The following is a 16,016-nucleotide window of genomic DNA, read 5'->3' as shown; positions in this document are numbered from 1 at the left end:
ATTTTTTTTTTTAAATACAGAGAAATATAGAGAATAACAAAATGAACACCTATGCCCTCACTACCAAGGGTTGAAGATTGTTAACATTTTTGTCATACTTCTTTAACCTATTTTAATGAAAAGAAATAAAATATCACAGATAAATTTGACAACTCTTTACCTCTTGCTCCACACCCCAGAGTCCTGTTACCCATCTTTTCTACCCAAAGACAATCACTACCATAATATGTTTGTGTTTTTTCCAGTACATATTTTAGATTTTAGACACATTAAATTATTTAACTATCTATTATCCAAATTATATTACTTTAGCAATATAAAGTGTTGCCTTGAGTGTGTTTAACTATGTATAAACAATATGCTATGGCCATGTCAATTTGTTTTAATTTAACATTATTCATTTAATATAGTATAACACTATTTTTAAGATGTATCCATATGGGTACAGTGTACCAGTTAGGAATGCTTCTGGCCGAGAATACTATGACATCAACCAAGAGTACCTTAAACAAACAGGATTTTTTTTTTCTCACACAACTTCTCTGGAGGTAAATAGCTGTTGGCTTTTTCCCATGGCTCAGTAATGTGTGGACCAGACTATCTGCATTTCTCTTGGCATTTCCCTCATGGTTGTATGCCAGAAGAAAGGGCAGTGCCAGCTGCATTTATCTCCAGAATCCTCCAAACAAACTTCCATTTATATCTCATTAATCATTGTGCCATGGCCTAGATGGAATGGCGTTTAAGAAAGAGAGGATTTAGCCTTTTTATCCTTTATTGAGAAGGTGGCAAATGTAGAAAGGAGTTAGAAATGTCTGCTATACTTTTCCTAAAAGAACATTCCTTCTAACCACTATTCCAGTCATTTGAATATAGCACATTTTCTTTATTCCACTATTGATAGACATTTTAAATTTTTGCTATTGTAAACAACAATGCAATGAACATCCTTGCATATGTCTTCTTGTAAGTTTATAAAATCTGTAACCTTCATTGCACAAAAGTCTGGCTGTAATGTATATTTTTGCATACCTAGGCTTTTGAAACAAAAAAGTTGAATATTAGCATCACTTTCTTGAGATATAAACTCAAAATTAGTTTGTGAGTTTATGAATGAAGGAAGGGTCTTGCCACAAACAAATCAATAAATAAAAATCTTAGTACATAAACGCTGAGTAAGCAAAAACTAGGACATATTAAAAAGGAACACAAAGAAGCAGAAAACTCAGAACAGACCACTTGGGAGGAAGGCAACACTGAAGCACAGAATAATGCAGAATAGTTCAGATCCAAACAAACGAAACCAACTCTACTAATTAGTTATAGGCCATTCCCAGTTCCCCATTGAGGAGGAATAGAGGATTTCTATTTTTGTCAATGAAGATTCTTTTTGTTTTTGAAGATTCCTTTTTTCCCATTAATTTTAAATTTTTTCCAATTTTAGTTGACAAATGATACTATATTATTATAGTTTCAGGTGTACAATGTAGTGATTAGACAATTATATAACTTACCAGGTTATCAATCCAGTATGTCTAGTATACATCTGACATCATACACAGTTAATAAAGATTCTTTATGTTGCAAGTGAAGAAAAATCCAAGGCAAACTGGTTTCCTTAGAAAGGGAAACTGGCCTTGACTGGTGTGGCTCAGTGGGTTGGGCATCATGCTGCGAACTGAAAAATGTCATTGGTTTGATTCCTGGTTGTATCATATGCCTAGGTTGTGGGCTAGGTCCCTAGTTAGGGTTAGGATGTGTGCAAGAGGCAACCAATCAATGTGTCTCTTGCACACCAATGTTTCTCTCTCTTTCTCCCTCCCTTCCTCTCTCTCTAAAAATAAATTAATAAAATTTTTTTATTTTTTTACTTTTAAAGGGGAAACTGAAAAGACTGTTGGTAGTTTACAGGGATGGTTATGACTTTATTCAAAGTTCAAATAATGTCACCAGGACTTGTCTCCCAGATCCTCTTCCTCTTATGTTAGCTTCATCTTTAGGCTGGTTGCCTTCCTGGTAGCAGAATGACTACAGCAGTCCTAACTTCACATTTTAGGCACCAAGTCCTGAGGTGAGTCCTTATCAAGTCTCTTCCAGTAGATCTGTTATTAGAGAGAAGCCTTTTCTCTCCCAGGAGTCCCAGCAAATGTCACCTCATAGGTCATTGGCAATAAATTCATTAATGAACTTACCACTAAAGCCATAGAGTTGGAATATATTGACTGCCCTACTCCAATCTGGGTCCTCTCCTAGAGCTGGATTTGGGATTAAGGCTTCTCAATGACTTAGTTTGAGAGTGGGGGATGAATTTCCCAGAAAAAAAAAATCATTGTATCATTTTACCAAAAGAAGATTGAATGGATTCTGGACAGGAAAAAAACCAAAATGTCCACTGCACTATCAGAACATATTTTATTTCATGTAAATTTATTGTAAGTAAGTAGGCAGAGTAAGCTATATTGTTCTCATTACAAAGGTAGTAATTTCCTATAAATTTTTTGACTTTACCTCATTTTTCATTAGAGCACTTCCAAGAATAATTAAATAGACGCTCTTTCTACTAGTCACCACTTAAATGATTTATCTAATTAGTGCTCTTCATTGCCTCTAAAAAAGACATTCTGATGCCCAATGCATGCTGAACCTTAGGGCTAGACTTCAGTTCTCTGATACATCCACACACTACTGCTCCCACATGTTGAGTCAATGCTGGTTCACAAACCTGTTTGTTGGAGTTCTTGTTTAATTACCTATTTAATTAAATGTTGCATAACATAATAAACTATGAGTGAAGGAAAATAAGTTCTCTCTTTGAAAATTAAGTTGAATGCTTTAGAATGAGTTAATAAAAGCAAATCGATTAAAAAAAAAAAAAAAAAAAAAAGACCTGCTGTGAATTGGGTATGGGTGAGACCACTATAAAAGATTGATGGTGAATTGGGTGTCTTAAAATCCAGAAGTATTCTGCATTGAGAACACTTTGTATATTTTTTTAAGTTCTTGATCCACTTTAAAGAAGTCAAAACTAAAAGTAATAGGTGATGTGCTGTTAATGTGGTTTATGGAAAAAGGAGGGATGCTGAACTCCAAATAGTGAACTCATGTTCAAAGTAAAGGTTTTGACCCTCCATCAAAAGATTGGCAAATGAATACATGTTAATGTAAGTTAAAATATTTAAGGTACAGATGCATATGTGTGGTGAAAGCTATAAGTTAATCAGAGAAGTCAATAAGCAAGAGAATTGGAATTAATTTTGGTAATTAGGAGTTAAGAAGTGGATAGTTCAGGAAGGTAAAGAGGATGAAGGCCAGATTATAGGAGTAAGGTGAAAAATAAAGCTGAGAAAATTTAATCACGAATCTTAATAGAAATAAATCATTAACAATGATAAGATATATCATATATTGAGTGCTTATTATATATAAACACTATGCTACAAATTTTCCACGCACTATTTTTTTTTTTTTACAAGTTAGGAGTAACTATTAAGTACTTCTGCTAAGTTTAACAGCTAGGAAATGAAATAGCTTTTTCTGTTAAAGCATTTGCATGGGGCTGGGGGAATTTGGGATTTTTGTGATGAAGAGATTATCCTGGGAAGAAAAATAAAAGGATTAAATAAAAAAACAAAGTCTAAGTTATTGTGTTCTTGCTACTTGGCCAATATTTATTTAAAAATACAAGTTTCCCTTCTTTAAAAGGGTGACTTAATAGTTCACCTTTAAAAGTCAGTTCTGAGGTCCCTTCTAAATTCACTCAAGTCCCACAGACTGGAAGGGTTCCCAGTGTTTATGTCCTGGTTGTGTCTCAGTCTTTTGGTTCCGTGTGTGGTGGAGGAGGGTGGGGACAAAACCTTGGTTCCTGGTGCAGCTGGAGGTCAAAGTTCTCTCCTTGCGCATGCTTCAGCTGCAAGACTTGGTTTTGGTCTGTTATCTCTGAAAAGTAACTCAGCATCTTGTTAAACAGGATAGGACATTTCGAACTGGTTCTATGGTTATAAAATCAAGAGTGTGTTTTGATCATACATCAATGTGGAACTTTCAAGTTGTGTAGTTGCATTTAGAATCTGGGATTCAGGGTAAAGTTTAGAATTAGAGATCTAAATTTGGGAGTCATCCCCAGATAGTTTTTAGAGCTATGTTTCTGGATGGTGTTACCTAAAGAGAGTGTGTATTGTAGAGAAAAGAGTCCATGACAAAGCCCTGGGTACTCGCAACAATCTAAAGTCTAGCAGGGGAGAAATCAACAAAGGAAAATGAGAAGGGGTCGTTGGTCAATGAAGTAGGAAGAAAACCCTTATCGTGGTCTCATAAACCAGGAGAAGTTTCAAGAAAGAAGCAATGGTTTAACTTGCTATTACGTTTCAAGAAGGAAACAATGGTTCCACTTTCTGCTTCAGCTGGGACAGAAGTTAGTAAGAACAAAGAAGTTATCATTAACTTTGGAAACAGAGGTCTGGCTATGCCATAAAAAGTCTTAGTGCATGATGGGATGGTTGCTTGATTGGATTGGGTTAAGGAGAAATTATGAGGTTAGGAATTGGAAGTAGGATCTAGATAGTCAATTATTTCAAAAGTTTTACCTGTTAAGGGGAGGAATGGGGTAGTATAGGGGTTAAGGTAGTTTTGTTGTTGTTGTTAAAATAGAAACTTGAATATGTTTGCACACAGATGGAAATGACCCAGAAGAGAAGAAATTGATGAAATAGGAGCAAGAAAGGATAGTTTGTAGAGCAAAACTCACAAGGACAGAGGAAAAAGGATCCAAAACACAAATGGAGGGATTGATGTTTTTTTTAAGTTGATTCTTTTTTAAAATTTATTTTTATTTGAGAGAGAGAGAGAGAGAGAGAGGAAGGAAGAGGGTCGAGAAAGAGAAACATCAATTTGTCGTTCCACTTATTGATGCATTCATGGGTTGATTCTTGTATGTGCCCTAACCAGGGATTGAACCCACAACCTTGGTGTATTGGGATGATGCTCTAGCCAACTGAGCAACCCAGCCAGGGCTGAGGGATTGCTTTTAATAGTAAGTAGCAAGGCAACTTCACCATGAAGAGAAGGATGAGGAACTGAGAAGCCAGGGTGGGTGTTTGGAAAATGTGGACAATATTTTGAAAAATAAAGTGACTGAGCCCAGATTGGTGTGGCTCAATTGGCTGGGTGTTGTTCTGCAAAGTGACAGGTCACCAGTTCCATTCTAGGTCAGTGTACATGCCTGGGTTGTGGGTTCGGTCCCCAGTTGGTGGTGTGTATGAGAGGCAACCAAATGATGTTTCTCCCTCCCTTTCTTTCTCCCTCCATTACCCCCGCTCTCTAAAAATAAATAAAATCTTGAAAAAAATAAAAAATAAAGTGGCTGAGAAGTGACAAGAATAATGGAAGAAATGAAGCCAATGAGCCATGGACAAGTGAAGGGGGAGTTACCAAGAATCAGTAGGAGACAGCCTGTAGGTGTAGTGGCAGTAGTCATTAGCTTTAGAGAGCTTGGATTTTTGGAGGAAGGAAGATAAATGATTTGGAGGCAACACGAGGAGCAGATTCGAAGATAAGAGTAACCCTGAGAGAAAAAATGATCTGTATTTGACAAGTTGCAAGGGAGGTAGTTTTGCTAGGTAATAACCAGTTTTCAGTTGGAACAGGAAATTGATGGGAACATTTAGAAGAGATGAGAATCAAGGGGAAGTGACTGATAAAAGATGTTGAAATCTGAAGTGCAGACTGAAATTGTTAGGATGGCTGGGTTAACACATCAGATTAATTGAAGTAGAGGGTGGCAAGATGCTAATGAGGGTAACGATGGATGACCTGGGGCCACTGGCTGTGATTGAGTGAAAAGGATTATAATGATGAAATTATCTTCCTATAACCTTTAGAAGGGGAGGGAAGGTGGGTAAGTTGCTTAAAATTAATAATATAGAGCTATACAAACTGTTCTTTCTGGCAGGTTTTGTTGTACGGAGGCTACTGGATAAATTTGTTAATATTGCATTTAGAATTTTTTCATTTAGTTATAAAATATGGTCTAAAGATTTCCTTCTAGTGTTACAATCGTTAGGTTTTGACAACAGGATTATGATCGTCTTTTAAAACAAGCTGGGCCCTGGCTGATGTGGGTCACTGGATTGAGAGCACCAGCCTGCAAACCAAAGGGTCACCAGTTCGATTCCCAGTTAGGGCACATGCCTGGGTTGCAGGGTTGGGGGTGTGCTAGAGGCAACCGCACATTGATGTTTCTCTACCTTTCTTTCTCCCTCCCTTCCCCTCTCTCTAAAAATAAATAAAATCTTTAAAAAAACTAAAAAATAAAACAAGCTAGGTATTTTTTTCCAAGTATTTTTACACTGGAACCATTTGGTCTAGTGCATTTTGATATAGGAGATATCTTTGACTACATTTTTAATTTAACTGATCTATTCAGATTTTCTACATTTTGGACTGATTTTGCTTATTTATATTTTTATTAGAATAAGGATTTTTTTCTATTTGTATTTCTTGTCAATTATTTGTACAAACGTTTTTACCATTCCCATTTCTGTACTAGTATAATTTCTTTTGATAATCTCTAAGGCTGAGCAGTAAAGATCATGCAATAGAGTTGGTGGCAAAGTGGCCAAAAACTTAAAAAATGAACTTTATTACTACAGGAACGTTTGCTGCTGCTGAGAACATACTAACCTGTCCACTCTGAGGCTTATCTTAATCCCGTGGAAATCCGTGCAGAGGTTTTAGCGATTACATCGTCGTAACCTCCTGGGCTAAGAGGAGGGAACATATCCAAATGTTAGAGCACCGGAGCGCTTGGCAGTTTTTTAGTTATTTTCATGTAATAACTTGAGGTGATATTGCCAAAGGAGTAAAATGCTGTACACAAGGCTCGTTACAAAAAGTGCTACATTTAATAAAAGCTGAAAGGTTTGTTAACAATTAGTTAAAAGAAAACCCTTTTACGTCTCCGACGTATCTAGTTTTGTGAAACGAGACTGTGCAGCTGATGGTGGAACCAGCCCGTTTTCTCCGCAACAGAAACTGGATCGCATCCCTCAACCCACCCACATCCCGTACAAGAGTGGCACACTTTTTCCAGCCTGCTCGCAAACGACCTTCCCAAGTGGTATTTCCCGCCATTTCACTTCAAGAACGTAAGGTCTTTCCCCCTAGATTCGTGGGAGGCCCGAGCCTACACATATTCCCCGCAAGGCGAGCAGCGGAACGCCAAAGACAGGAGGCTGCATTACCATCCTGGGGACTGAGCAAAAAGGTGGCAGACCAAGTTGCCTGATAAGTGGTCGGTGTACGCCGATAACTCTGAGAGCGCAAACATGCACTACCGGGGGTAAAGCAAACCTATTTGCCCGTGGGCCGGCCGCCCTGGGTAGGAGTTGTGAGCTCGGCCGTTGAAGGGAGGGGCAAGGTTTGGGGGCGGGGCCGGGTTCGCTGCAATTCGAGTCTGGATTGGTCGGGCTCAGCGAGCCGACTGACGACAGCCTGAGAGAACATCTGATTTGTGTGGTGGGCGCGGGCGGGCGGAGGAAGCGCACTGCGCAGGCGCAGCTGCTCGGCTCCTCTGGCCCTAGTGCTCAGGCCCTGCGCTCGCGGGCAAGTCCAGGCAGCGCGCGCCCCCCCCCCCCTACTCCGGGACCGCCCCCTCCCCGCTTTCGGCGTAGTCGAAGATAAACAATAGTTCGCCGGCGATCGCCGAGTGCGTCTCCCTCCGCCGGAGTCGGCGGGCTGCGTGGGACCGGCGGGATTCCGGCCAGCCGGCCATGGCGGGGCTGTACTCGCTGGGAGTGAGCGTCTTCTCCGACCAGGGCGGGAGGAAGTACATGGAGGACGTTACTCAAATCGTGGTGGAGCCCGAGCCGACGGCTGAGGAAAAGCCCTCGCCTCGGCGGTCGCTCACTCAGCCGTCACCTCCGCAGCCGTCACCGCCGGCTCTTCCCGGTGACGAAGTGTCGGGGAAAGGCCCAGCGGTGGCAGCCCGAGAGGCTTGCGACTCTCCTCCTGACGCCGGGGCCTCGCCGGCTCCCGGCCGCTGCTGCCGCCGCCGTTCCTCTGTGGCGTTTTTTGCCGTGTGCGACGGGCACGGCGGGCGGGAGGCGGCACAGTTTGCCCGGGAGCACTTATGGGGTTTCATCAAGAAGCAGAAGGGATTCACCTCGTCCGAGCCGGCGAAGGTTTGTGCTGCCATCCACAAGGGCTTCCTCGCCTGTCATCTCGCCATGTGGAAGAAACTGGGTAAGTTCTCTGGTTGGTTTGGCGCCCGCCTCTTTTTCAGGCAGTTGAGGGCTTTTATGGCAGCAGCCCCGCGTGGGCCCCGAGCACCGAGAGCTCCATCAAAGTGTCCATGATGGAAATGAAGGCTCTTGGTCTAATAGCACTTTCCAGCGTGGAGGTCCGGACAAACAAAGTGGCCGCGGGACGGAGGATGGCTGTCTCCCCGCAGCCGCTCCCCGCCGTCTTTCCACCCTCCAAGGGTCAATGGGAAGCCGGCCGTCCTCTCCCTCCGCCGCTTCACTTGGGTGGCAGCCGGCGAAACGTGTTTGAAACCTGGCGCCAGATTTTGGTCAAAAGATGAATCGAAGACAAGTTGCTCCCTGGGCTACTTGGAAGCGGGAGATGTCAAAAATTAGAGTATTCCTTTAGAGTCTGTCATTATTTTGCTCATCAAGGACTTGTCTGTCGGTAGGCAGCTTGTCCCTATCCTGTCGTGGTGTCAGCTCTCCAAAGTGACCCCAGGTCGCTGGTAGTTGGAGTGAACTGTAGGTTCATTTAGGCAGCGGCTGAAGGGCTTGGAAGGAATTCGGTTTTGTTAATCATAAAATGTCTTTAGGCTTGTTATGCTGGGACTGCTTATGAAAACAACAAAAGCGCGGAGTGCATTAGGTTACCTCTTGGACTGGTCCCACGTTAAATTCTGCCAGGGCTTTTAAAAAATACAGTACAGGTTTTGGGGGTGGTTGGCCTTACCGGTATGTCGTCAGTTTTCAACAGTTCCTACTTGAAAGTACTTGTAAGCTGTAACGGCCTGTCAAAGTAGCAAGGGATAGGGGGAACTTACTGGTGTGCTAAAGGGAGTTACAGACCTTAATATCTAAAAACCCGGTGTAGTTGTAGTTTTGCCTAAGCTTTAAATGTGTTCTAAAGCAGCCAGTGACCATGTACCCAACATATTATATCATACAGAGTTACAGTGAACGAATGGGATGTTCCTTTTTAAAAGATGACACTTCTGTCATTTAAAAAAGTCCTCTTGTTTATAGTAGCACAATTTATTTTTAGCAGAGGGACACAAAGAGGAGAGTGTAAAGATAAGTCAAATACAGAACATTTTTAAAAAGGTACTGCCCTAGTGTTGTAGACTGGCTTCTTTCAGTCTGTTTTCTATTTACTTGGCTTTCTGCCAAGAATAATTTGATTGACTCACAGAACAACCAGTCTGCCTGTTGGAGGCGTTTCCCATCCAATCCCAGGGGCCCCTATTATGGATTTGTTTTGTTTTTGTGTAGGCACAGTAGAGCTGAAAGCACTGCAGTATATTCCAGAAATATGTCATGTTGTCCGCAGTGCAACTAGAAGTGGACAGCAAGACAAGATAGAGGACGATTAGATACAAAGAATTATTTAGAGTCCTGTTTATATAGCAGTACACTTGAAGCAGCATGAATTTGCCATATGTTTGAACTGAAAGAATCAAGTATAAATCCAATTACTTGAGCATTTCTTAATAAAACAGGAACCAGACCATGCTGTTAAGTGCAAATAGGTATGTTTTTTGATGTACATTCACTTTTTGAATCAAACTTTCAGAGCCTTAGTACCAGACAAATTTGTTAAAGTTTGTTTTGTTCCAAGCTAAACCTTGTACTCCATTTTCAAAACTTGAATAACAAAAGAATCTCCTGAGTATATGGAAGCCTTGACATAGGAGATGCAGATTTTAAAGAAATTGTACTTCAGTCCCAAATTCATTGATGGGTCCTCATTTTCTATAGGATGGACTACAGTTTATAATCAACAGTACAGGCCAAGCCCTTGCCAGTCCAATTTAAGACTCCCTATTCAGTTTTATCTGTTACACACATTTCTATCACAGTCTACTCACCTTTTACCTCAGGGTACAGTGTAATATCCCATTTTCTTGAATTCTCTCTCTCTTCCCAAAGAAGAAAACTGAAAAATATACTCCTCAGTCTCTAAGTCAGTATGTTTTCTAACGTGAAGAGTTTTGTTTCTTACTAGCCAGCGCTGGTGTGGCTCCATGGGTTGGGGATCATCTCTCCAACTGTAAGGTCACAGATTCAGTTCTAGTCAGGACACAGCAGGCTGGGTCCCTGGTTGGGAGCTTGCTAGAGGCAACCAAAGATGTTTCTCTGGAAGCATCCATGTCTCTCTCCCTCTTTTTCTCCCTCCCATCCCCTCTCTCTAAAAATAGATAAAGTCTTAAAATGAAAAAGCGAGTTCTGTATCTTTTGGAATGAAAGGTTCATCCTTTATTACTACTTTTGTAGTACTCATTGAGTTATAGCAGTGGTTCGCAAACTTTTGCTCTCAGAACCCTCTATACTCTTAAACAATTGAGGACCCCAAAGAGCCTTTATGTGGGCTACATCTATCATATTTACTATATGAGAAAGTTAAAAAATTATTACTTTATTAAAAATAAACTTATGTTCATATATTTTTAAATCACCTTTCTTTTCAAAAATAAGAAATATTGAAATAAATATTCTCATATCTGCTTCAGCATTCAATTTGTTATACTGTCATGTCTGATTGAAGTATATAAAGAAAAGGAAGCCTCACATATGTAGTGGGGAAAGGAAGAATAGTTTACTCCTCTTTTTAGATAGTTATAAGTATTCTGTACGAAAGTGGTCATTTCTTAAGGTTAGTCAAAGTGGAATCCGAAACATTATGAATGAACTTTTTGTCATTTTACATTAAAATCCATTGGTTTCTCTTGCAGGAGTCAAAATACACTTTACCTGTGTGTGATTTTGTGACATGATGTATTAGTCATTTGGAAAATATTGGGTCACTGAATTATGCAGGTCTTCTAAATATTCGTGTATTTTATTATACAATAACAAAATGTCACATCTGTTAATATCACTGATTTCATCAGAAAATATTTTTTCTTTATTTTTCAGTTACAGTTGACATTCAATATTATTTTGTGTAATATTTTCAGGTGTATAGCATGGTGATTAGACAACCATATATTTTCCAAAATGGTTCCCCCCACATGGCGCCATACATACTTATTACAGTGTTCTTTATTATATTCCCTATGCTGTACTTTAGATGTCTGTTACTGTTTCATAACTACGAATTTGTACTTCTGAATCTCTTCACCTTTTTCACCCAGCCCCTCAACACCCCTGTCCTCTGGCAATCAGTCTGATTTCTGTGTCTACTACTCTTAGTTTTGTTTGTTCATTTATTTTGTCCTTTAAATTTCATGTATAAATGAAATCATGGTGTTTGTCTTTCTCTGATGGACTTATTTCACTGAGCATAATACCCTCTAGGTTCATCCTTGTTGTTGCGAATGGTAAGATTTTGTTCTTTTTTTATGGCCGAGTAATATTCCATTGTATATATGTATCCCAGCTTTATTTATCCACTCTTCTATTGATGGGCATTTGGGTTGCTTCCATATCTTGGCTATTGTAAATAATGCTGCAATTAACATGGGGGTGCATGTGTTTTTCGAATTAGTGTTTTGGGTTTCTTCAGATAATATATATATCCAGTGGAATCACTAGGTCATAAGGCAGTTTCATTTTTATTTTTATTTTTTTGAGGAAACTCCATATTGTTTTTCATAGTGGCTACACCAGTCTGCATTCCCACCAACAGTGGACAAGGGTTCCCTTTTCTCCATATCCTTGTCAACACATGTTTTTTGATTTACTGATGACAGCCATTCTGACAGGTGTGAGATAGTATTTCATTGTGGTTTTAATTTGCATTTCTCTGATGATTAGAGGGATTGAGCGTCTTTTCATGTCTTATTGGCAATCTGTATGTCCTCTTTGGAGAAGTGTCTATACAAGTTGATGTCTGTCTGTCTGTCTCTCTCTCTCTAAATAAATAAATAAATAAATAAATAAAATGTATATATAAAAAACAAAGGAACCTGGATTTTACCCTTTTATTATAAAGCATATTATTAGGATAAACTATAAAAATTTAATTTGATCTATAGATTAGATGGTAGTATGGTATCAGTGTTAATTTCCTGATTTTGATGGTTGATTCTTATGTAGGAGAACTTCCTTGTTTATAGGAAATAGATACTATAATTGGAGGTAATGGCATATCTTGTTGGCAGTTTGCTCTATGTTGAGTCAAGAAAAAGAAATTCAATTATTAAATTAAATCTGAAGAAAAAGGTCTCAGAAGGATCAGAAACCTGGATACCTCCATGAACCTAGGTAGTTTCTCATTCAGTAGTTTCTCAGTGTGGATATTTCCCTTTGGTGTACAGCTTCATGTGAAAATGGCCACATATCACTTTGAAGGTTAATAACTAGTAAGTTTTTGTGTGTGTGTGTGTGTTTTGTTTTTTGAATTAAATACGGCCTTGTGAGTGATCATTCTAGAGATCCAATTTTTCTTCTGCCCTGTTGTCTATTAGGTAGCCCTGCCTACTTTGCTTGGGTAATTAACTTCTGTCTCATCTCTGCCACCTCAGGGTTTTCCCCTCCCCACAGAGATCAGGGAACCCATTTTAGTTGTAGTCTCTTTTATTAGCATTCCTTGCCTAGAGGGAAGAGTCAATAAAATGTGTTTAAAAGATTTTGGTGTTTACCTAGTTACATCTTTAAGAATTAACGTTGAATAGAGAGAGCCTTCTGAACCTCTTTCGATAAGTGGGATTCATATGCATATAATATGTTTAATTTAAGATCCCCATCTCCCCAAATCTTTGAATTGTTTCCTCTGTGTCATTGTTTGTTTTCTAGAACTGCCTTAACAAATTACCAAAAATTTATTGCCTCACAGTCCTAGAAGGCTAGAAGTCCAAAGTCAAGGTGGTGGCAGGGCCATTCTCTATACTCTGAAAGCACTGAGGGAGAAGCCTTTCTTGCCTCTTCCCGCTTTTGGTGTTCAGGGGCAATTCCCAGCCAGGCATTTCCTGCCTTACGTAGGTGTATCACTCCAGTCACATGGCTAGATTCTTGCTATGTGTCTTTACATCATCTTCTCCCTGTGTGTCCCTGGGTCAAAATTTCTTCTTTATAAGAACACCAGTCATATTGGATTAGGGCCCACCCTAATGAATTTATTTTAACTTTTTAGATTATCTCTGTAAGGATCTTATTTCCAAATAAGGTCACATTCTGAGGTATCAGGTGTTAGGATTTCAACATGCATTTTTTGAAGGGACACAGTTCAGTCCTTAATATCAAATTATTTGTTGTTTTTCAGAGTCATATGGGGTCTTAGGCCAGTGTTGGGTTATGTTTGCATTAGTTGACCCAGAAAAGTTAAAACAAATTTTTTTAAAATTTATTTTTAGAGAGAGGGGAATGGAGGGAGAAAGAAAGGGAGAGAAACATCTATCAGTTGCTTCTTGTACACTCTTCATCTAGGGACTGAACCACAACCCAGGTTTGTGCCTGACTGGGAATCCAGCCAGTGACCTTTCACTTTGCTAGATGACACACAACCAACTGAGCCTCACTGGTTAGCCTGTTGATACACATTTCCAAATTGCTTTCCTGAAGGCTTTATGTCTTCATACTAGTTTGGCATTAGAATTCTGTAAGAACTCAGCATAGTAATTAGGAGTATGGCATATTGGTTGAGTTTGAATTCCAGCATCTCCACTTATTACCTGTGTGACCTTGGGTAAAACCTCCTTGTGCCGGAGTATTCTCGTCTTTAAAATAGAGATAATGATAGTACCTACCTCCTGAGAATTAAATGACTCTGTACATATTAATTGGTACATGGTAAGCACATAAGTATCTCATGCATATTTTCTTGCTTATAATACTTCCTTTAAGTTAGGTTTCATATACTATCTGATATTGCCTTTTTAATATGCTCCTATTTTTTATCATTTTTAAGAAATTAGAATATTCAAGCCCTGGCTGGAAGCTCAGCTGGTTAGAGCGTTGTCCTGATATGCCAAGGTTGTGGGTTCGATCTGGCAGGACATGTATAAGAAGCAGCCAATGAATGAATCAATATATAGAACAATAAACTGATGTTTCTCTCTCTCTTTCCCCTATCGCCTTCCCTCTCTAAAAATCAATAAATAAAAAATTTTAAAAATTTAAAGATACAAATGTAAAATAGAAAAGAAGGAAGACATTTTAAAGATGTCAGTTCCTTAATATACAAATACAGGGTGAGGCAAAAGCAGGTTTATAGTTGTGAGTACACAAAACACAGAGTTTAATTACTTTCCATAGTAACAGCTGTAATCCTGCTTTTATTTCTGACCCACCCTGAATACTGCAGTTTCAATCAGAACCTCAACAGGATTTGTTTTTTAATTTTGCAAGGTGCTTCTAAAGTTTATCTGGAAAAATACTTCAGAGAACATTGAAAAAGAATGATTGCGGGATATTTAAAATCCCTATTATTAATAAATACCATAAATAGATTAGTAGGATGAGTCCAGAAATAGATCTGAGGCAAAATGTAGCATATGATAAAAGGTGACATTTCAAATGAATAGAGAAAGCACTCAGTATTTTTAGATCTTTGCCGCATATCTTTGTACATATTAGAGCTTTTGACCAAAAATATGATTTAAATAATGTTAATATTTTGTCTTTGAATATCCTTTTATTTTTAGCTCTTTTTCCCTTTCCATTTTGTTTTAGGTACTTTTTCCAAAAGCTGAAGTACTTGCATACTGTAGGTGTTTGTTTTCTAAATGTGTTTAACCCTTCTTTCTGGGAGTTCACCTCATTAACCTGTGTTATGATAATAGATTTAAAAAAAATTTTAGATTCTCAGCTGCAGAAAACAATCTATTTTAGCTTGTATTAAAGAGAATAGGTTTAATCTGTGGGTAAGCCACAAAATGATTGAAAGGGCTAAAGAAATATACAGTATATGCTAGGCTTAGCTTCTAGGAATGACGTCTATAACCAAACCCCAAAACTGGATGGACTAGGGAACTATCTGCTGTGATCTATGCCTGCAAAACTGATGTTTTCTTTTAACTTAAAAAGATGTGTGGAATATAAGATAGCATACATTTTCAAAAGGCCATAAAACGTAAATGTACACTTTAATGAATAATTATAAAATGAATAGCATCTGGGTAAGAAAGAAACATCACATTGCCTACACTCCAGAACCCCTGAATATCCTTTCTGATCTTATATTTCTATTTTCTTCAGATTTGCTTATGACCCTTCCTTTACTTCGTGACTATCATGAGCTTGCATTTTCTAATATTTATATCCTGTTCCTTCAGTGGGAATTTGAAGGGGAGAATATGTCAGTGTTTGAACACAGTCTGCTATTTTGAATTATACGTTGTAGTTTAATATTACAGAATATTTCAAAATTTTAAATGACAGGAAATGTAATTAGTCAATATATGTTTTACAATTAAATATATGGGGTGTCTGCCACTTAATATTTGAGTTATCTTGAACAAGTTTATTAACCATTCAAAGTATTGATTTCTCATCTGCAAAATGAAAATAATGGGAATAATCTTACCTATTGCATGGGTTTGTTTCAAGTATTGTTTGAGATAATACATGTAAAGCTCCTAGCACAGAACCTGGTACACAGTAAGTACTCAAGAATGCTATTTATTATGTTATGAATATTTAAAATAGTTATTTTAACAATAAATTACATAGCTTTTTCTGAAAATCCTTTCAAAGAAAGATTAATAAACATACTAAGCTACTGGCTCTGGGGTATCAAAACTTCTTAATATATTCTTGCCATTAAATGTGGTTAGGACTAAGATTTGTGTAGCACTAGTAAATCTAGTCTGTAATATTTTTCTCCTAGGATTGTTTTGA

At 38.5% G+C, this 16,016-nt stretch overlaps 1 protein-coding gene across 3 annotated transcripts in view; it reads left to right on the top strand.

The window, feature by feature from the left end:
- Positions 1-7,577: 7,577 nt before the first annotated feature.
- PPM1D (protein phosphatase, Mg2+/Mn2+ dependent 1D) overlaps positions 7,578-16,016 on the top strand; it is a 29,546-nt gene continuing 21,107 nt past the window's right edge. Inside the window, exon 1 of one of the 3 annotated variants that reach the window (XM_090291195.1) lies at positions 7,578-8,238. In XM_090291195.1, the coding sequence (XP_090147321.1) occupies positions 7,767-8,238 (472 nt within the window). In that variant the 5' untranslated portion in view covers positions 7,578-7,766. The remainder of the gene's footprint in view (positions 8,239-16,016) is intronic. The other 2 variants (XM_090291196.1, XM_090291194.1) reach the window with 2 other exon arrangements.

The sequence above is a fragment of the Furipterus horrens genome, unplaced genomic scaffold (genome assembly GCF_987537825.1).
Source record: "Furipterus horrens unplaced genomic scaffold, mFurHor1.1.pri manual_scaffold_11, whole genome shotgun sequence".
NCBI classification, from domain to species: domain Eukaryota; kingdom Metazoa; phylum Chordata; class Mammalia; order Chiroptera; family Furipteridae; genus Furipterus; species Furipterus horrens.
The sequence above is the reverse complement of the archived record's forward strand: the minus strand, read 5'-3'. Positions and strand labels throughout refer to the sequence as shown.